General features: G+C 45.4%; 1 protein-coding gene across 7 annotated transcripts in view; it reads right to left on the minus strand.

The window, feature by feature from the left end:
• ZNF462 (zinc finger protein 462) overlaps window positions 1-21119 on the minus strand; it is a 145678-nt gene that overhangs the window by 80039 nt on the left and 44520 nt on the right. For 6 of the 7 annotated variants that reach the window (XR_010749189.1, XM_066367503.1, XM_066367502.1 and 3 more), the window contains exons 2-3: window positions 6712-6960; window positions 152-5754 (exon numbers count right to left, since the gene is read on the minus strand). Coding sequence is in view for 6 of the 7 variants with exons in the window: in XM_066367503.1 (XP_066223600.1) it covers window positions 152-5754; window positions 6712-6931 (5823 nt within the window). In the remaining variant the exon portion in view is untranslated. The remainder of the gene's footprint in view (window positions 1-151; window positions 5755-6711; window positions 6961-21119) is intronic. The other variant, XM_066367508.1, reaches the window with a different exon arrangement.

Below are 21119 nucleotides of genomic sequence, written 5' to 3' on the forward strand. Positions count from 1 at the left end.
CAAGCTCGAAATGTTTAATTGACTTATTGAGCTCTCTGGCAGGCTAAGTCACTAGGAAGCCTGTAGCAGTTTGGCTGGCAACGAAGAAGTGCATGTGGGCACCAGTGCTGAGAGGCCTCCTGGGGGAAGGGAAATCAAAACATATCCTTACCCTCTCTTGTTTGAAATCTGCAAAAGCACCATCTGCATATTTCTGCTTGCTCAAAAGCTGTTTCCTCCTCTCCTGACGTTTGGCACGCTTCTGGAATTCCTCATTGTGAACGTTCAAGTGTGAGGTCAGCTCCGCTGTGCTTTGCAGCTTGCTATCACAGTGCTTACACTGGTAGGCGGGGTTCTGCAAGCGGGGGCCGTTGCCCAGGATGACGAAGTCCCTCTTGAGGTCTCGGCTGTGGTGGTCGGTGTAATGCATGCACAGCAGCTCGGCCGTGCTGAAGGAGAGCTTGAAGCATTTGATGCAGCGGAACGGGAGCCACTCCATCTCCGGGGCTTCGCCTCCCTCCACCTCGGCCTTCTCAAAGCTGCCTCTCTCTTCCTCCTCCAGCAGCACCGGCTTCTCGTGCTGCTCATCGGCGTAGACGGCGGTGAAGTAGCCCCCCAGCTTGCTGGCGTGCTGCTTCTTGGGGAACACCCCCGGGTGGCGCTTCATGTAATGGGACACGATACCCTTCTTGCTGAAGGACTGGAAGGAGCACAGGGAGCACTTCTTCTTCTCCACTGCCCGCCGGAGTTCCTCGCTGAGCTGCGGGGAGTCGTCCTTGGGCGGGGACGGGATGATGACCTTGTTGGGCTTATCGCTGATGGTCCTGGAGGCTGCCAGGCAGTGGGTGTAATATGCATCGATATCATGGCGCTTCTGGTAGTGGGCAGCCAGCCCTTTGCGGATGGGGTTGGTGTAGGCACACAGGGCACACTTGAAGAGGTTGTTCTTGCCCTCGGGCTGGGCTCGGACGTTGTTGTGCTTGATGCGGTAGTGCCTGGCAATGCCCTTCCTCGTGGAGCAGAAGTACTTGCAGAGCTGACACCGGAACACAGTGTGGGAGACCAGGTGCGAGGTAGAGAAGTGAGAAGTGGACACGGGCTCCTCTCCCAACTCCTCCTCAGTGATGGAGACTTGGGAGGGACTCACTTCAGTGGTTATCTCGGGCTCGAGGGAGACAGGCAGCTTCGGGGGCGACTGGGAAAAGACATCAAATTCGGGCTGATTGTGATACTTCTCATAGTGGATTTTGAGCTTCTCCAGAGTGCCGTGTGTGTACGGACACAGTTTGCAGCGGTAGGCGCCGTACCCTTGCTTGAAGATCCTGCTCGTCTCTTCCACGTCATTCTGGGTGATGTCGGCAGATTGCTCCACGTCGTGCACAAAGTCCTCGGCGGTCACCTTGATGGACGGGTGTCGCTTCTGGTAGTGGGTCAGGACGCCATGGATGCGCGTGTTGATGTAAGGGCAGTGCCTGCACTTGTAGACGGCGCCTGGGTTGATGTCGATGTCCTGGGCAAAGTCGGCGGCCTTCACCTTCATGCCGGGGTGCTTCTTCCCATAATGGGTCAGAAGGCCATGCAGGTTGTTATACTCAGACTGGCACACTGTGCACTGGTACGGGGTGGAGGAGATGGCAGGGTTGGCCGAGGAGAGCTGGATGCTTTTCTCTGGGGAAAGCCTTACATCCTCGGGGCACTCAGCTTCCTGCTCCGGGAGTGGGGTGGGCATACTGTTTTCACAATTCATGGGGCCCACTAACTCTTCGGCTGAAAGGATGGGGTTCTCAACAGCATCTTTCTCCTTGATGATGTCCAGCAGCACCGACTCATCACCATTCATAGCCCAGGGGTGGAATGCTTGGTAATGATTGGTGATGTCCCAGATAGAGACGGCTTCAAAAACACAGTCTCGGCATCGGTACGTTTTGGCTTCAGCTGGCATCATGAGGGAGGGAGAGGATGGGTCTGGCCCAGCCCAGAGTTTGGTAGCCATGTAAGTATAGTCAACATAATGCTCTGGGTGCCTCCTTTGGTAATGCAGGAGCAAACCACTGGGCTCCGGGTGGGAATAGATGCACCACTCACAGTGGTAGCCAGCTTCTATCGAGCCATCCAGATAGGCCCACCGCATGATGGATGTGACCGTGGCCTTCAGGGCGGGGTGATCTTTCTTGGTGTGCTTCCTCAGTGCATAGAAGTAAGGGGAGGTATACGAGCACTGCCTACATTTGAGCGCTCGTAGTTTTGTCTTGTCCCGCTCCATGTTAGAGGGGGTGACAAGCATGCAACCGGCGGGCTTCTTCTGGTTACGGTCACAGAGACTTCGGATAGTGGCTGTGTGCTGCCGGATCACGTCTGCATTGGCCTTGAAGTCTCGGTGCTTCTTCTGATAATGAATGAGTACCCCTTTGACCGTCCGGTTCCCATAATCACAGTGCTGGCAAAAGAACATCTCGTTCTCCACAGGGGGGCCATCTCTCTCCGAGCTGCTTCGGTTCAGCGGTGGCATGGGGGTGGGTGGCAGAGGGGAGCCATGGGGCCCCTCGGGCCCTCTCATCACTGCAGCTGTGGGAGGGGCCTGTCTGATATATTTGGCAGTAACCTTTATTTCTGGGTGTCTTTTCTGGTAGTGGACAAGCACTCCCACAACTGACCGATTGCTGTAAGAACAGTGTTTGCAGTAGTAAAGCTCAGTACTGAGGTCTGGTGGCGGGGGTTGTGGGGGGGGTGGGGAACCCATGTTGGACATTTTGGGAGACATTGGAGCACCCACCTCAAATGATAATTGAGCAAGGGCAGAGCCCCTGTCCACAGACACCATTCGCATGGTTTTCTGGATCCTAAAGTAGGAAGCCTTTTCTTCAGGGTGTTTCTTCTGGTAATGGACCAAAACAGAATGCATGTTGGGGCTGGCGAATGAGCAAACGTCACAGTCGTAAACGACCACGGTGTTAACAGAGGGGTCCCTTTGATTTTCACATTCTGGAGTAAAGGTCTTTGAAGGAGTGTTTTTATTAAACACTGCCGGCATACCACCACCACGAGCCATGGGAGTGGACGTTGCCATGTTCTTGGGTGCCGAATTCAGAATCTCCCTCAGCGTCTGGGATTCCGTGCTCAGCCCTTCCTGCTGCTCCACAACGTAGCTGGAAAATATCATCGCATTGTTGATCTTCACCGTGGGATGCATTCTTTGGTAGTGCGGCATCAGGCTTCTGACATTTGGGCTCGTGTAGGAACAAAACCGACACCGGTAGATCAGGTCCGAATGGTCAAAGTTGAGGACATTCATGGCTTCTGGGTGGTGTTCACCGTAATGGTGCTGCAGATCTTCAAAGTTGGTGTAATCAATGTAGCATTCTAGGCACCTGTATACCGCACTGTGATCGTTGGGGTCCAAGATGTACCTAAAGCTGAATTTAATGTATGGGTGCATTCGCTGATAGTGGGTGCTGACACTCCGGGCAGATTTGTTGTTAAAGTCACAGTGTTTGCAATAGTAAAGCCTTCCAGAGTCACCAAAGTCTGCATTTTCATTATTGTGCTCGGTACTGTAGATAGGAGCCTGGGTGTTCAGCAGAGCAGTGTTGGAAACTTGGTGATCTTTCAAGTTTGTTGAGGAGCCGTAATAATCCTCTTCATCTTCAGAAAGGGTGAGCTCAATCTCAGCCCCATTGGTGGTGTTGTAATCGTGGGTGACATTTCTGAAGTTGGGCTCCTTCTGGGGCTCACCGGCATCTCTCACCCAAATCTGTTGGGCTGAAAAGGGAGTAGGCACCTCCAGGATTGGCTCTGGTGGCTCTTCTTCCCGGTCCAACTCAACCTCTATTTCCACTTCATTGTCTTCCTCTTCCTCCTCATCATCCTCAACGTTGATCACCGCATCTTCTTGCTGTTTGGTTTGGTTAATTTTGCTCTGCAAGTTGCTTGCGATCTCGTCAATCCTAGTCCTCTTCTTCACGGGCGATAAATCAAGAGGGAAGTCACTAGCGAGCTTCCTAGAGGCCTTAGCTACAAAATTGTTCTTGGAGGACAACCCAAGAATTGAGGTCTGGCTTTTCTTCACAGTGTTGCTGGAAGAGGGGTGGCTGTCTGTCTCACTTTCCAATGGTAGGCTGGAGGGCTGCCCCTCGAATTTTGGCAAGTTGTCGCAGAATGAGTGTTTGTGCTGCTGATGGACTCTTAGCCCTTTCAGAGTCGTGGTGGAGTAACTACACATGGTGCATTTGTAAGGGTGGAGAGGTGGGGCTTGCACAGGGGGCTGTGGCGGCTGCGTCGGTGGGGGCTGGGGCTGCGGTGGCACCTGATGTGGTGGCTGCAGCTGTGGTGGCTGAGGCTGTGATGGAGGTGGCGGTGGCGGCGGTGGCGGCGGCTGCTGCTGCAAGGGATCCAGCATAACTCCTGACTTCCTCCCGTTGATGCCTGAACTCTCGTAAGACACTACACCTTCATTCAGTGAGGAAGAAATGCTTTCACTCTGGGAATTCACAGCATCCCAATCTGACGTGGTACCCGTGTGACACTGTTTGTGAGCCCCAAGTTTTAATGAGCTCTTGCAAGTAAACGGACATTCATCACATTTGTAGACAGCGGTCTTTCCAGATAAGTGAATGTTTTCTATGTGACGGGAGATGCTACGTCGATGCATGGTGAGGAAAGGACAGAAGGGGCACTGAAACCTGTTCATAAACCTCCTAAAGGGAATCCCCTTGGTCTCCAATAACTTGTTGCCATCTGAGCCCATCAGCTGCTCTGCAGATAGGCCAGACGTCTGGTGATCCATAGCACTTAAACCATTCTCGCTGTCTATTTCATTCAGCTCTTCATCGGAACTAGAGTCATTCAGCATGCTGTTAGTTTCCAGGTCGGCAGAAGAATTGGTCATGTCAGCCATTCCGTAACGGGATCTCTCTGCCAAGTTAACAAGGCCAGAATTGTGAGGTGACTTCGGCTTCATCTGAGGATAAGACATGGGTGAAAACTTGGAAGCTGAAGAAGAATTGGGTCTCATGATGGAGTTGCTGATGGAGCCCCGGTAGTTGGAGATGTTCGTGTTGGGTAGCTCCCGGCTTGCAGCATTCATGGACAGATAGGTGGAGTTGGAAGTGGGGCTGGGGGCGTTCTTGTTCGGCACGTCAGGTAAGTTTGTCCCTTCCTGCTGCTGTCTGAGACTGGACAGGATCTTGACCATACTGCGGTGTTTCTTCATCATGTGGTCACACCAGCGTTCTCGGCGGGGGGTCTGGTAGCTGCACCACTCACAGCAAAAGTTGCCTCGAGACTTGGTCAAAGGCTTGACCATAGATTCTAAGATGCTGCGCTCCACGACCTCTGCAGGCAGTTCCTTGCAGGGGTCCTGCAGGGACACGGGCGGGACCACAGGGTCTGGCATGGGAGCAGGGGCAGGAGGGGGAGCAGTGATCTCCTTCAAATTGTTCTTGTGATACATCTTCTGATGCTTCATGATTCTCGCCCTTCTTGGTGATTTGTATGTGCAAAACTGGCAAGAGAAGACCTTCCCAAATCCCTCATGCAGCATGATGTTATAATTTAAGGATCCTGGAATAGGGGATCCTGCTGAACTCCCTTCAGCCTGAGCCCCATGGACCTTCCTAGTGTGTTCAATGAGGAGGTTTTTTGACCTGAAGTAGCGTACGCAGAACTTGCATTGAAAAAACTTGTTTGTTGGTTTGGGATTAGGGCTAACATGCTGACCATAATATCCTGGACTGTGGCCATAGTAACTTCCGGTTCCCAATGCAGTTGCACTTTGACCTAAAGAGAAAGCATAAAGTAAGCAGGACAAGCAAAGCCAAGCAAAAGAGATTTAAGAAATTCAATCAGGCCCTGGCCGGCTGGCTCAGCGATAGAGCGTCAGCCTGGCGTGCGGGGGACCCGGGTTCGATTCCCGGCCAGGGCACATAGGAGAAGTGCCCATTTGCTTCTCCACCCCCCCCCTCCTTCCTCTCTGTCTCTCTCTTCCCCTCCCGCAGCCAAGGCTCCATTGGAGCAAAGATGGCCCGGGCGCTGGGGATGGCTCCTTGGCCTCTGCCCCAGGTGCTAGAGTGGCTCTGGTCGCGGCAGAGTGACGTCCCGGAGGGGCAGAGCATCGTCCCTGGTGGGCAGAGCATCGCCCCTGGTGGGCGTGCCGAGTGGATCCCGGTCGGGCGCATGCGGGAATCTGTCTGACTGTCTCTCCCCGTTTCCAGCTTCAGAAAAATACCAAAAAAAAAAAAAAAAGAAATTTAATCATGCAAATCAATTTTCCTTTTCAATTTTTTTCATTCATAAACATCATACTTAAAAGGCCTAACAGCTCATGATAAGGCCCTGAAGAAAATTAATGAAGCACTAATGAACATACACATATCAAGTCTCACCGACATAAGATGCGGATGTTCAACTCTAGTCACAATTCTCATATCATCTTCAATAACATGCCATGTAGCTGTAAAAGGCAATGTTTCACCAACTGCAATGTCCATTCTAGAACTTTTAGAAGTAATGTGTTGTTTTCCAAATGGAAAGGAAACTAAGAGTCATAAGGATGCCGAGAGGACAATAACCTAGGACACCCAAGAAGAGAAACGACGCCCAAACCACAAACATGGCTCAAGGCTCAAGAAACTCTGCGGTGTAGAAGCCAAGTGTATCAAGAACCATGGCCTCTGGCTCAGAATAGATGAGAGCCATGAAATCTATCAGGACATGCTGAGTTTAGTCTAGATTTACCTGAAAAATCCTCTGCAATCGCAAATTCATCCTTTATAGAAGAAAACTCCACCTCGGTCTGATTGCTGGCATTCATGGACCCGGATCGTGGCTCATTAATATTGTCTTCAGCGACATCAGTTGGCTGCAGAAACGCCGTGTGGACATCCTGAATGTGAGCCTTGAGATCTTCGTAAGACGGGGCTCTGAAGTCACAGCCATCACACTGAAGCACCTCCATGACCTGGTCTACCCTCTCACATTAGGGACCTGTGGCAGAAGTCAGAACAAACCATCTTAGGGAAGGCAATAGATGCATACTCCTAGTAGATGGCGCTGGAAGCCATGAATGCAAAAAACTCTAATATCGGCAGATATCTCTTACTAGACTCGACCAGTTGGGACACTGACTGAAGGAAGCCAACCAGATATAAAAATCAAGATGATGTCCCTGACTTCATAACTTCAAAGAAGGAGAAAGAAAAGAAAAGAACCAAACAAATAACTTTTATTGGCTTGACATAATTATGTCTTCAAATGCCATTTGTCAAGGAAACGTCCCAAGTTTTAGTCGTTTCTGAACTTCTTCATTAAATTCAAATTTCTTGGTAAGTTAATTCTGACTTTGGTTCTGGCTTAGCCCCATTTTCTTTTTTGAATCAGAACCTTCTCAAAAGTACAGAGGATGTCCATCCAGAAGAAAGGAAAAATTCCAATCTTCATTTGCCATTTTAATATTATAACACTGATTCTTTCTTACTAAACTGTGAAACAGTATTCAATCTCAGAGTGGTGGTAGAGAGAGCTTTTATTGTACCTTTTATTATTTTAATCTTAGTAATTTTAAGAAATAAAATTTCAAAAATAATTTTATTATTTTAATTTAATATCTTAACTGGTATGGGGATACACCTCTTTCCTCCCTTCCCTAAACACTTCTGTTGGCTTTTTTTCCTTCTTCTTCATGAGCTAAATGGTTATTTGCTTTTTACTACCCACCAATTATAACCTAACAGCTTCTCCAATCTAATTAGGTCATAAAATATTTCTCATGAGGTTCTCAAACAACCAACTTGAAATGACAATCCCATTTCTTGTTTAAAGTTGCACCTTGGTACCTCAATTTACACGAAGGCAACTGAAGCTTACAGTCTTGAAGAGGGGCTTCAAAGCCATGACGTTACCTCTTCCTATTTCTCTCCTCTATAAATGAGAAGTGTGTACTTGGACAAAAAAAAAAAAAAAAAAAAAAAGCTGGGACCTTGATGTAGAATAAAAACTTTCCTAGCTACCTTCATTCTATTTACTATGGGATAGAATTACATGTGTAGATAGCTTCACACTAACTCAGTGGAGAGTCCCACCATTAAGAAGTTAAAAACGTAGAAGGCACCGTCCTCCCTCCTATCTTAATATAGATTCTGAGTGGAGATACCCAGTTGTTATCTTAATGAGTGAGTTACTTCATTGAGCTCACTCACCACAAACTCGACTGAGTCACTGTAATCTAGAACCAGGCGTCCGAGAACTAAAGCGGTCGCCAAATCTTCCCATACTTTTCTTGTGCTGCAACTCTCTCTACGTCCCTTGGAAAAGATAAATTATCCTTGCAGGAGCACAAAGTCTAGTAATAGGTCCATGTAGTGAAAGGGGCCATGGCCGGAGGATTTTCTATGAAAGGGCACTCCTGCTGATAGCCTACTAAAATAACTCCTGGCAAGTCTGGCTCTGGAAAGACAGAGCTTACAGAGTGAGATGCAGATAGGCACCTCTTCTTCTTCCCCCCAGCAATTCGTCCTTTTTCAATCAACACTGAACTATGTGTACCAGAGTCTTTCAGAGCCTTTTCAGCTAACTGAGTCTCAATATTCCAGATACACAAGCTCTCTTATGTCTAAGCACCAACCCAAATTGTGTGGAAGAGGTTGCTATCAGCTCTGGATCGAATTACAGCAGTCACCCAGGCCCCACCCAACTTCTTTCGCACAGTCCATTAGACCTGAAAACAAATTTTTCCATGGTGCAGACGACTCCTGCATTTAGAACACTTCACAGAAGGGGGAAAAAAAAAAGAAGCAGATCATCCAGTGTGTGCACTCCCCATCCCCCCAAGCTTAGTCCTTTCATCTCAGCCAAACAAGCCACAGCTCTGCTGAATGTGTTTATCACACTTTCAAGAGATATGAGCTCCTGCGTCACTGAAGCTCTGAGACTCACTGAGCTGCCCCAGTCCTCGGAGCTTTAGGGGCAGCCATTTTAGCTAAGGGTTTCTCTGTGCACACGACATGGCTTCTCTGGGATTCTGCTAGGCTGACGATCAGTCATGAACACTCAGAGAGCAGGCTGGGCTCTTCCTAGCCTCTTCTCCTCCCAACAAAGAACGGACTGTTTGCCTTTCCTTCCGAAAAGCTGCACCTTTCTCTTCCTCAAATGTCATGCACCAAGATCTCCGAAGGTTCTATTATCCCATGATTGATATGCTTGTCCGTTAGTCCCAGCAGAGCACTGGTTATTACAAGACGGCCCTGGACCAGACCCTGTAATGACAGCAGGACTTGGGGGTGGGGTGGGGGAACCTCCAGAATGCCTTGGCTTCTTGGGAGTCGTCCTTCCACACACAGAAGACATACCATCTGACTCTGCTTGCCAGATTCCAAAGTCTAATGACCTTTGTTAATCACCAGCCAGTCTGTCTGCATCAGCAGACCCTGCCAACAGACACACCCTTCAACACAAAGGCTGTAGCTATTCCTTTTAAAAGAGGTTCTCTGAAAGCTCCATTGTGTAGCCCAGAGGAAAACAAAATCTCTTCCCTTCGAAACTTCAAGCCTTTAGAAATAATGCAACAAAAGCCTTTCTGCTGTGTGTCTTTTGGAAAGTTGGAGCCTGGTTTGCACAACACCAACAAAAACGACGGTTCTGCACAAGGGAAGCGGGCCACCTCCAGCATTAGCCATCCACCAGGGACGAGATTCACCTCTCTCTGCAGTCCTCGAATACCTGGGCATCTTCAGGAGCTCTTAAGGATTCGAACGTCGTGGGATGCAAACACAAACCAACAGCCTCCTTGTTCTGATACAAAGGAGATTAAAGGGTTAGGGGATCAGGAAAAAAAAAAGCCACTGATTTGGCAAAAGAAGAGATGATGAAAGTGATTTCCTAATGGGTTCTAGCTTTAATGTTGTTGCAGCCTCTACCTCAAAAATAGCTCAGAGCCTTAGAAGAGGTTAATCTCCAGGCTGCTGAGAGAACCAGCATCAGGTAGAGCTGAGTGGCCTTCAATTTGATGTCTGCACCAAGTACAGAAATGAGGATGTCGCCTCCTTTGAAAGCCATTTTGTCTTTGTGTACACATTTCTCCGAAGAGGCTGACTGGAGAAGACGACAGAAATTGCCAGCCTGGCCCTAAACACTCAAGGAAACAGAAACTCGATGTGTTTATGAGACTGAGGATGTGCCCATGGGCCAGAAGTAAGAGGAGGAGGAGAAGAGAGTAGGGGAGGGGAGAGACAGTGAAGACAGACGGGACCAGAGGATGACCCACCCATCCACCAGAGCACGTTTGTGGTGGTGGTGGGTGTTGTTTGCAGCAGCTGGTAATCCTCTGAGAAACCAACAACGAGGGAAGAAAAAGATGAGAAAAAGCTCTGCATAACTGACTGCTCCATCAACCCATAAAGAGCAGCAGCTCTGAAAGGTGAAACTAGACTGATCTGCTGCAAGATTATGATTTAAAATCTAAAGCCTTGATCTCACATCTACTTCATTTTAAAAATAGTGTGATAATGAGATTAGCAATATTTTTCTCCCTCACTGACCAAATCAGCAAAATCAAAAGCAGAAGAAGCTTCTGAACTAATTGAAAAGAAATGCTATTTCAAAAGGTCATGAGATGAAATCTACAAATCAAACAAGCACCCCCCCCTACCCCCACCTCCTATCCCCAATACGGTATTTCCATCGGGTGACTAGATGCTAACCACCACCCCTGACACAGGCTAGGTGAACATAGATTCATTCTCAAATAAACGCACACCTAATGTGATTAGTCCTCCTAACCTGAAACCCGTAGACCATTCTAATTCCGTATTTCTCTTCAGTTCTACTCATGATCAGTTTGTTCAGTTTACATTTATAGTTTTTGGGATTTTGAAATGTAGGGTTTTAATGTTCCGTATTTGACAACCTGTTGAAGTCCTATTTTTTAAATAATCCAAAGGTTTTGTTACAGATTTGGCATAGACACATGAGAATGGGAACTGGGGAGTTACAAAAAAGGAAGTTACAAGCTGCTCTTTCTCCACCTTAAGAACATCAACTTGACTATATACCAGCGCCCACACACTTTCTGTGCTCAGAATTCCTGGGACCCATCAGGCCTCCATCTTCTACCCAGGAAGGTGAAACGAGACAACCCACAGCTCCACAGTGAGCCCTCCCAACTCACTGCCCCAAAGTAGCTGGAGGAGGGGGAGATGCCCTTGATGTTCCACGGCGCTCTCCCGACCCATGCCATCCCGTGTCAGCTTGGGGAGACGTCCTTGATGTTCCACAGCGCTCTCCCGACCCATGCCATCCCGTGTCAGCTTGGGGAGACGCTCTTGATGTTCCACGGCGCTCTCCCGACCCATGCCATCCCGTGTCAGCTTGGGGAGACGCTCTTGATGTTCCACGGCGCTCTCCCGACCCATGCCATCCCGTGTCAGCTTGGGGAGACGCCCTTGATGTTCCACGGCGCTCTCCCGACCCATGCCATCCCGTGTCAGCTTGGGGAGACGCTCTTGATGTTCCACGGCGCTCTCCCGACCCATGCCATCCCGTGTCAGCTTGGGGAGACGCTCTTGATGTTCCACGGCGCTCTCCCGACCCATGCCATCCCGTGTCAGCTTGGGGAGACGCTCTTGATGTTCCACGGCGCTCTCCCGACCCATGCCATCCCGTGTCAGCTTGGCGAGCACTACTCTTTAAGTTTGCATGGTCCAGGAGTAGAAACATGGTCTTCAAGTCAAAATCCCAACTGTTTCCAGGGAGGGTCCAAATTAAACATGCAAGCCTTGCCTGGATCTAACCTGCTCTCCGACTGCAGGACTGCCGACCAGAAATAAAGCTGTGAAGCACTCTAGCCCCGGGACTCAGCAACAACTAATTATAACCTTCAAAGCCTTTGAGAAACAGAAGCAGACACACCGTCAGGTGCTTTTTTTCTCTGCCCACTCCAGAAACCTAGTTTCATTTATAAGACCCTGAGCTCTCCCCAGTTCTCCTGAATCACAATTCTAACAAAAGGTTTTAATTAGCACCTGTTGTTTGTGCCTTTTTTACTTTCCTATGAGGAGGAAAACCAATTATCCAAGGACAGGTAGTGAAAGGCAAACTTTGGGATGGTTCAGCTAGAAAAAGAGAAAAACCAGGAGCTTAAAGATCATTCTACAAATGTGTCTGCAGATGGGAAACTGTTAATGAGGTCAAAGAATTGTGGGCTGGGCTGGGAGGTCAACTTGTCGATTTGTAAGACCCAGGACTGTGGTTTGGAGGGAAGTTTCATGCTTAGGATGAAAAATGGGGGAAGTGGGAATCATTAATTAATCCACTGGTGAATGTTGAGTTGCTACTCTTAGCAACAAAGGGTGTTCTATACCACTACTTATCATCTACTCCCATCACGGTCAAAGTGGAAGTTCTCATCATTTAAAATGCAAATATAGTATCTCTATCTCTCTCTCCTATTTTTAAAATTTAATTTGAACTCAGATATTAGCATGTACACTCCAAATTAATAGGTCTGTTGGCAAAATAAAGCAACAAAGAACATCCAAAACAAGCTACCTCCATCGATCCTACAGCATTTGGTACTACTATAGACCCTGGCTCACCATGTGCTGTCTTCAAATGTCCTATCAAATGTTTATACTGTTTGCTACATGATCTAAGCCATTCTGTGTACTCTTGGCAATTCACCACACTAATGAAAGGTTTAACATATCAGGGAGGATAAATAATTAAGGAATTCAGAAGGGAGACACAGCTGTTCTTCAAAACCAAATTTTCAGAAGAGAAAGAATTAATTTGCAATCACATATGTAACCCCCAATGTGAGGCTGAATTTAAACAGTAGCAGAGAAATACCGTGAGACCTCGAATCCTGCCAATGCGTGTGGCCTCTGCTCTACATGGTCAGCCCGGTCCATCTGTGGAACCTTGTACATAAGGGTAAAGTCTGAAGCAGGCAATCTGCAGATTAATAACCTGGTCACCTTCTGGCCAAGAATGCTGGTCTTCAGGTTATCGGTTTTAGCTTTGTTCTCCTGCATAAAGTTATCAAGTTTTATAGAGCATGTTGGAATAATATTTCCTAAGATACCTTAGGGATCATCATTAAAATAACATGACAGATTAGGGATGCATTCCAAGTGACTATGGATATGTCAGGTATGTAAATAAGAAGCGATTCGGGCTGAGTGACCTGTTATAAAAGCAGGTAGTGAGTGTCTAATACAGAAAGACAGTACATACCTTCAGGAGAATTCATGCATTCCTTTGCAATGATATAAGGCTAATTGAGGCCAACAAGCCAATAGGCAGTCTGCCAGCTCCCCTGTCCTTAGAAAAGGAAGCGTGTGATTTGAACAAGTAGATAAAAGAGGAGAGAAGGGACTGGAAAAGAAAGGGAGGAAGCATGCTGGTATCTCAGTAGCTTCAGACTTCATTGTCTGCAAAGGGGAACCTTCAGTTCACTAGATAACTCTAATTCTGAGAAGCATCCTGATGAAGTTCTCCTCGAGAAACAAAACAAAACGCCTCCGCACATGAAAATCTCCAAAGACAACCATGACAAATGAGATCCCAGCTCATCTTGTTCTTTCAAATGACGGAAAACCATGCCTGGTGTTGACTGAATTCTCTAAAATGTCATGGTCCCATCAGGACGGTCCTTGGAAATTTTGAAACCACTCTCACGCTGGCATTTAGAACAAGAGAGAACTGATTTTCTCTCCTCTAGAGCCAAACCTCACCCAAACGGCAGAGACAGAAAATCACGGTGTTCCTTTGTAGACTCTTCAGAATGCTGGCTGGGTTTCTACAGACACTTTTCACACTACAAGAACTCTCATTATAAAAATTGTGAAATTAAAGGGAAGTTGCAGATATGCTGCTGGGTCTTCATTACAGAACTGATTAAGACGCAGACTAAGCAGAAGCTGTGGTAAAAGTCATTTTCTACATCATGAAAGACCAAACGGGGGCACCAAGTCCCTCCTAGGCGGGTCTGAAAGCTCCACTGACCTCAAGCCGTGGGCGTGTCTTCATGGCCATAACTGCTCCTGGCACAGAAGGTCCAGCCAATCCCACAAGGTTTAAATTCTACATTTCCAGTGAACGAACCCAGAAACCGTTTTTACAACATACCTTGCTCACAATCATCATTTGGGGGATGGGGACGGGGGGGGGGGGAGACTCTAAAAAATTGGCATGTGAACAGTATAAGAAAGTTCTGCTATGACTTCTTTTATCTGGGGAAAAGCCCACAGATATCCCATCCTAATTCCCCTTGAGATTTTGCCCATCCCCTTGTGTGCTTTCAGTTTGCTCAGAAACTTCAGACGAGTCACTCCCTTCAGATGAGAACTGGCCCGTATCTGCCTATATCAGTGGCATACCAGGCCCCGATGCAAGCAATGCAATGACCTTTCCTAATTTTTTTTTCTTATATCTGACAAAACTGATTATACAAACCTGGCACCTGGATCTGTCTGTCTGTCCCTCTCCAAACCATGGCTCTCAATCTAGCTCCCCTGCCAGGATAAAGCCCTAGGCAGACTGGAATGGCTGGGAATGTGTAGATAATGACCACTTTCATTCTTCCTATCCAAGGAAATTGTGACTTTTTTTCTCCCTCCTTTTCTGCTTCCACCTATAGAAGAAGCCATTAGAGTATCCTTCCACCTAATTAAACTAACCAACTGGCCCATTCAGATCCATTAGTTGTCCCATCCCTGTTCCAACAAATTACTAGAATCTTAACAATACAAAAAAACACAGTATACATTTATGTATGCGGCTGGCAGATACCCAAGAATTAGAATTTCTTTTATAAGTAGCTAAGGAATTTCTCTCCCCTTCACAAACCTCAATCTACCTTCAGCTAATAAATTTCCTCCTGGAAATCACTGCACCCCAAAAACTTCTAAGCAGAAAGTTAAAACATTTGTCTGTCAACACAACAGTAGACTTTATCACCATATAAAAACACTAGAGTTCTCAAGTACTCGGTCAAGGCCACATTCCATGAATCCTTAATGATAAATCTCATTTTTGCCCAACAAACTGAAGTTTTTCAGCTTATTCACTATTGGCCTTGAGGTATGTGACAAGGATACAGCAATGCCTGTCCAGCCAGTAAAAGAATGTGTTCCCAGCAGGTTGAAGACTGCATGCCATCTTCACCTTGGGCAAGTCTTTGGAGCCTTTATTTGGATGATTTTGCTGCATGAAGAGATTAGATTATGAAGCTCAACTTTTTGGTACAAAGGGTGTATCTTACAAGATTTCCTTCTCAGATTTTGAAAGCTTGCTTTTTTCAATTTAGCCCATTTCCTTATTTTTTTAATATTATTCAGAGACAAGTGCCCAGTTTTACATAGCTGACTCTTCATCATTCTAGTCTGGGCTTCCAGGTTCTACCCAAAGAGTTTTCCCTGACAACTCCATCTAACACTAGCCCACCCTCCCCACCCCATGAAATCTAGTCCCCTATCCACAGCCCTGACCACACCCACTTTTAAGCACTTTGCTGCTTTACTTGCTTCACTGTTGGCATGATGTAGATTTGTTTCTGACTATGCCTATTGACATTGGAATCTTCAGTTCTGGGGACACTTCACACCAATGGGTACTCAGCAAATGTGTTGAGTAAGTGAACAAAATGAATGAATTACAGGAGTCTAATCAAACATAAAAAGATTTATCATGAGAGTCAGATTCTTCTACTAATCCTATCTTATCACAGAGCAGGCATCTCAACCAGTGGCAATTTTGCACCCTCTCTGTTCCCCCCACCCCACATCAGGGCTATCAGGTAGTATGTAGAGACATTTTTGGTTCTCACAACTGAGAGAGGGTGCTATTGGCATCTAGTGGGTGGAGGCCAGGGATTCTGCTAAATATTATACAATTCACAAGATGGTCCCCAACAACAAAGAGTGATCTGGTCCAAAATGTCACCATAGTATAGAGGTTGGAAACCCTGTCAGGAGCAATCTCTCTAGGTAGAATATTTTCGGTCTCAGCATATAACCCACCTGCCCTCATAAGCCTTTCTTGAGGTCCTGGCTAGGGAATCTCTAGACTAGATCATCAGCTAGTTTTCTCTTAATGCAAAGAGTTTAGGGTTCTATGTTTCAAAATTACCTTAGGGGCCTTCATGTCATATGGTACCATGAGCTTTTAGTTTTATTTTTCTGAAGTGGGTATTTCAGAAAACTTTTCAAGATTATTTTTTTAGCGATAAGGCCCTCACACTGTTAATAATCTTGTAGGCTTTGTGGGTAAAGGGTCAATGTTATTAAACATGGTCAAGTTCTACACTCAGTATGTGGCTTTCAACTACAACTTCTGTGCAAAACACACTGCACATTTTCTTCCGTTCAACATGCAAAATTATCTTCTTCCAAGCTGATGGGCCTCAGGCTACTCAAAATCACTTCTGGTTCTTATGTCCCCAGGGCTAGCCCAGGTCTGGCCCTGATGAGACTTGTGGTATGAATAAGTGTTTGCATGCCTGCTTTCTAGGAGAAAATTAGCTAATGGTACCAATGCAAACTTAACACCTAGGAATGCAAGTAATTCCAGACAGGTTCTATGACCAGAAAATCAAAACAAAACTTTGACACCCCCCACTGCGCCCAATGAAACTCATGAAGCCACATCACAACGATGAGCTGACTACTACTAGGAGACTAAGAACTCTCATTTTCAGCCCCCACTTGTCCTTGATATTCGAGTAAGTGGCCATCTTCCTTTTCCTCGTCGTCATCCATAAGGAAGATATTCTGGCTGCCATCATCCCACTCACATATTTATAACTCTGCTAAGCCACCCTGAACTGTTGTGACACTTGGAATCATCACCTGTGACTACACTTGAGGCCATGTGGTTGCCTTCCCTCCACAGAAACCTTTTAATTCTTGTTTGGAAGGACTCTGCAAAACCTGGGGAACAATTCTCCCTTATAGCTCAACATATTTTGAAAACATTTTCAGTGGAGGGAAGTAAAATGAAATTAGGCAGGAGCGAAGTTTCTCTCCTTGGCTTCCTTGAAATGTACCAACACAATATACGACTTATGCTCTCCTTAAATCAAATGGAAGACTTCATTCTAAAAGTTAATTCTCTATAGGCTCACAGTGTCCATTAGGGAGGAGATTGAAAAGATCAGGTAGTCCAACCTGATCCAGTCTTTTCTTTTTTTCAGATAATGAAACTGAGGTCTCAGGAAAAATAACCCAAGGCTCTGGAACACAAACTCTTTGAAGCCAGAAAAAGAAAAATCTTTTGAATTCCATAACTTGAGAATTGAAATCAGCAGTCAAGATACTCTATAAACGTTACTCGGTTCATGAGCGGCTATTCCCTCTTAAAGCTCATGCCCGTATATCCTCACTACCACTAGTCTTTCTTCCCTGGGGAGGCGGATTCCAGTTATAACCTCCAAGATCTCCTCTGCTCTGAATTCTGCACTAGGGAGAGTAACTGAAAAGGTGCAAAATTCATCGCCTGCCGTTCGACTGTTCAAAGATCTCCTTAGGCATGCAAGCCGTGTGCACATACTTTGGAAAGGCATGTGTAAGACTGAAAGTTGCTGACAAAGGTATACACAGAAGAACAAGAGCTATAACACTGAATTATCTTTCTTCAGAATCCAACCTCAACGAATCAGAGCAAGGTTATGTAGTAGCTTAATGCCTGCCAAATCTACCCCAGGAGGAACATCGCCATGTTTCTTATGGAAAATGCGTACTGCCAACAAAGTCGCTGAAGGGGCTGGCTGTGTGAGCCTTAGGAGTGTCTGCAAATAGCAGGGTCAGTTCATTTAAAATGGAAAGGAGCCTGACCTGTGGTGGCGCAGTGGATAAAGCGTCGACCTGGAAATGCTGAGGTCGCCGGTTCGAAACCCTGGGCTTGCCTGGTCAAGGCACATATGGGAGTTGATGCTTCCAGCTCCTCCCCCCTTCTTTCTCTCAGTCTCTCTCTCTCCTCTCTCTCTCTCTCTCTCTCTGTCTCTCTCTCTCTCTCCTCTCTAAAAATAAATAAATAAAATAAAAATGAAAAAAAAAATAGTTAAAAAAAAAGAAATTTAAAACAGAAAGGAGAGGAGCAGTCAGTCCCTCAAATGCCTGGCAAAGAAGCACGTCTTCTCATGACACAGCCAGTGGGAGACTCAGCCCAGGAATTTCAGAACGTTGTTGGCACTGGGTTTCACGATGACTTAGATACTGTGGTGTTCTGAAACCAACCACAAGTTGAAGCATTTGATTACATTTACAAATATATGTATGTATTTATTTTTTTATCTATATTCTTTCCATATTTGTTCATTGAACAGAGAAAAGCAAAATGTATCAGAAATACTCTCCATAGGGGTCTCCTATAAAAGAGTCTCTTATCATAATAAAGAGAATGGCTTGGAAATCAAGGAGAAGCTGAGATTCGCACAGTTGGTCATGTTTTGTCCTCCCTATAGGAAGACTAGTTTTTTTACCTCTACTTTGAAAGTGTAAGGAATGTCCATCCTTCAGAACAACGGTTCTCAAAGAGGGGTCCTTGCACAAGCAGAGTCAGCACCACCCAAGAATTCACTACAGATAACACACTCTCACCTTCCTCTCCAGACTTAATGAATCAGAAACTCTGGGGTAGGGCCCAGCAATCTATATTCTAACAAACACTCAGGGTGATTTGGATGCTCACTCAAGTTTTAAACCTTTCTCCTTGTATTAAACAGTCCCTGAGACCACCAACGAGAATGGTAAGTCCTCTTCGCCATGGCCCTGGGTACCCTACTGACAAACGGGATTGATGGAATAGGATAATAGCTATGAAGTTTTTAAAGAGCCTAGGAAAGGGATATTAATATTTACAAATATTTCACTTTTTAGCCATGAGTGGGGAAATACCAAGTTGTAGAATCCAACTTCAGAAGCTAGTAAGAGCTCATGCTCAAAAGTCATAGTTATTATCTTTGCAAGAGTGAAAAGTGTGCACAATGCAATAATGCTACTCTAATATTCATCTCCCACAAAAACTTCAGAATAGTTCATAACATGGTGTCTTTGATACTTCTAAAGTGAGACGTGATAATCCACAAGGAAAAAGTCAGAATATTTTATCCAGAAAATAGTAAGAGTTTGGGTAAATGCTTCAGGATACAAGCCTCTCCTGCGATAAGAGACTCTCATGAGGAACAAAAACCTATTAGAAAACACCTCTACACCTGAAGTGGTTATTTGATTATTGTGCTAACGATACAGAGAAGAAGTCAATCCACAGTGAAGCTCAACATCTAAAAACAGAGATGTGTTTGTTGGACATCCCTAAAAAAAAAAAAGAAAAAAAAAAAAAGATATACATGTGCTTTAAGGTTACCAAAGGACTTCAAAAAAAGTAAAATGGTGGCTAGTTGTCTGAAAATGCAAAGTCTTGGATGAATGAAAGAAAAAAGAGGAAAACATACCAGAAAGAAAACAAAAGTTTGGCCACACCAATCCAACAGACCAATGGGCCCCTCAAATCCCAAGCAGGACTTAAACAACTTAAAACGACAGAGTTCAGAGATGTAAATTCATCAACTGATCATACCCAGGAACCTAATTATGACTTTGTAGACTACCAAAGGGGCTACAAAGGATTAAATTAAAAAAGATATTATCATTATTATTTGGGGACCAAGAGAAAGTTCTGATAATTATGTCCCAATGGAAGATAAGTTGGAAAAAATATGAACTGAGAGAGAAAAAAAGGGTGATAGAATGAAAAAGGGCACAAAAAGAAGACCAATGAATTATCTATTTTGAAAGAACAGGGCACCGAAGAAAATTGTATGTAACAATTAACAGAGGTACTAGAAAAGGCGATCAAAGATAAGATGATAAGACATCAGACTGAGATGAAAGGAGGGCTGGCAGTTGAAGAAAGAAACTGATGACAATAATAATATCGCGGAACCAATAAATATATTAAAGTAATAAGAGGTAAAACCCACAGACCAAAAACAAAGTTGATGATGCGGAAAACAATTTTCAGGAAACTGACAAAATGCAGAGGAGAAGGACAGGAGATGAAAGCAAGTGGAGGAGATGACAGATAGGGCTTGAAAACAGAAATGCAACATACAGATAAAAGGCATTCTAGAGCAGACAGCAAAACAAAACAGAGCACAACATCCACTCCAGTCCTCCAGCACAAATAACTTCGCTGAAATGAAGGACTATCCGATGTCCCAGGAAAAAGTTGCAGAGAATCATCAAAATTGAGACATCTTGGTCAAGTAATAGAATTTGAAAGATAAACATGGAATTCTATAAAATCAAGTTCTTTAAAAATTAGTCGATTACAGGGGGAAAGGTCAGGGAGCCTCTGACTTTTTCACCATGATGTTCAATGATAGAAAGCAGTGAAGGTTTGATATAGAGCGAGCAGGAGACCTGAGGCTTCACTTCCCAGCTAAGCTCACAACAGGTATATAATAAGTACGGTAATAATAACGGATTTTCCATTCAGCACCGTCAGGGATCGCAGCTCTTATTAGTAACTCTTCTTCAAAATCTACTCAGTGATGCAATGTCATCCAACCAAGAGGAGATTCAAAATCAATCAAGATTTCAAGAACAGGACACTTAGAGGTAAGCAGAGGATGTGAGCACTGACTGAGTCCACTTATATTTAGAACTAAGATCGAACAATTAATAATAATTGCAAAGCCAACTGATAGTTCCCTAAATGTATTAACTAGAGCAGGGGTCAGGAACCTTTTTGGCTGAGAGAGCCATGAACGCCACATATTTTAAAATGTAATTCTGTGAGAGCCACAACGACCCGTGTACGTTACACATTATCCAATAAAAACTTGGTGTTGTCCCAGAGGACAGCTGTGATTGGCTCCAGCCACCCACAACCATGAACATGAGCAGTAGGAAATGAATGGATTATAATACATGAGAATGCTTTATATTTTTAACATTATTTTTTTTATTAAAGATTTGTCCGTGAGCCAGATGCAACCATCAAAAGAGCCACATCTGGCTCGTGAGCCATAGGTTCCTGACCCCTGAACTAGAGTAACAATAAAGTATCTCATATAATAATAATAATAATAATAATAATAGTAAAGTTATATAAAAGTGGGGAAAGTCCCTAAGCATAATAACAGAAAT

This window comes from Saccopteryx leptura, chromosome 2 (assembly GCF_036850995.1).
Source record: "Saccopteryx leptura isolate mSacLep1 chromosome 2, mSacLep1_pri_phased_curated, whole genome shotgun sequence".
Taxonomy (NCBI): domain Eukaryota; kingdom Metazoa; phylum Chordata; class Mammalia; order Chiroptera; family Emballonuridae; genus Saccopteryx; species Saccopteryx leptura.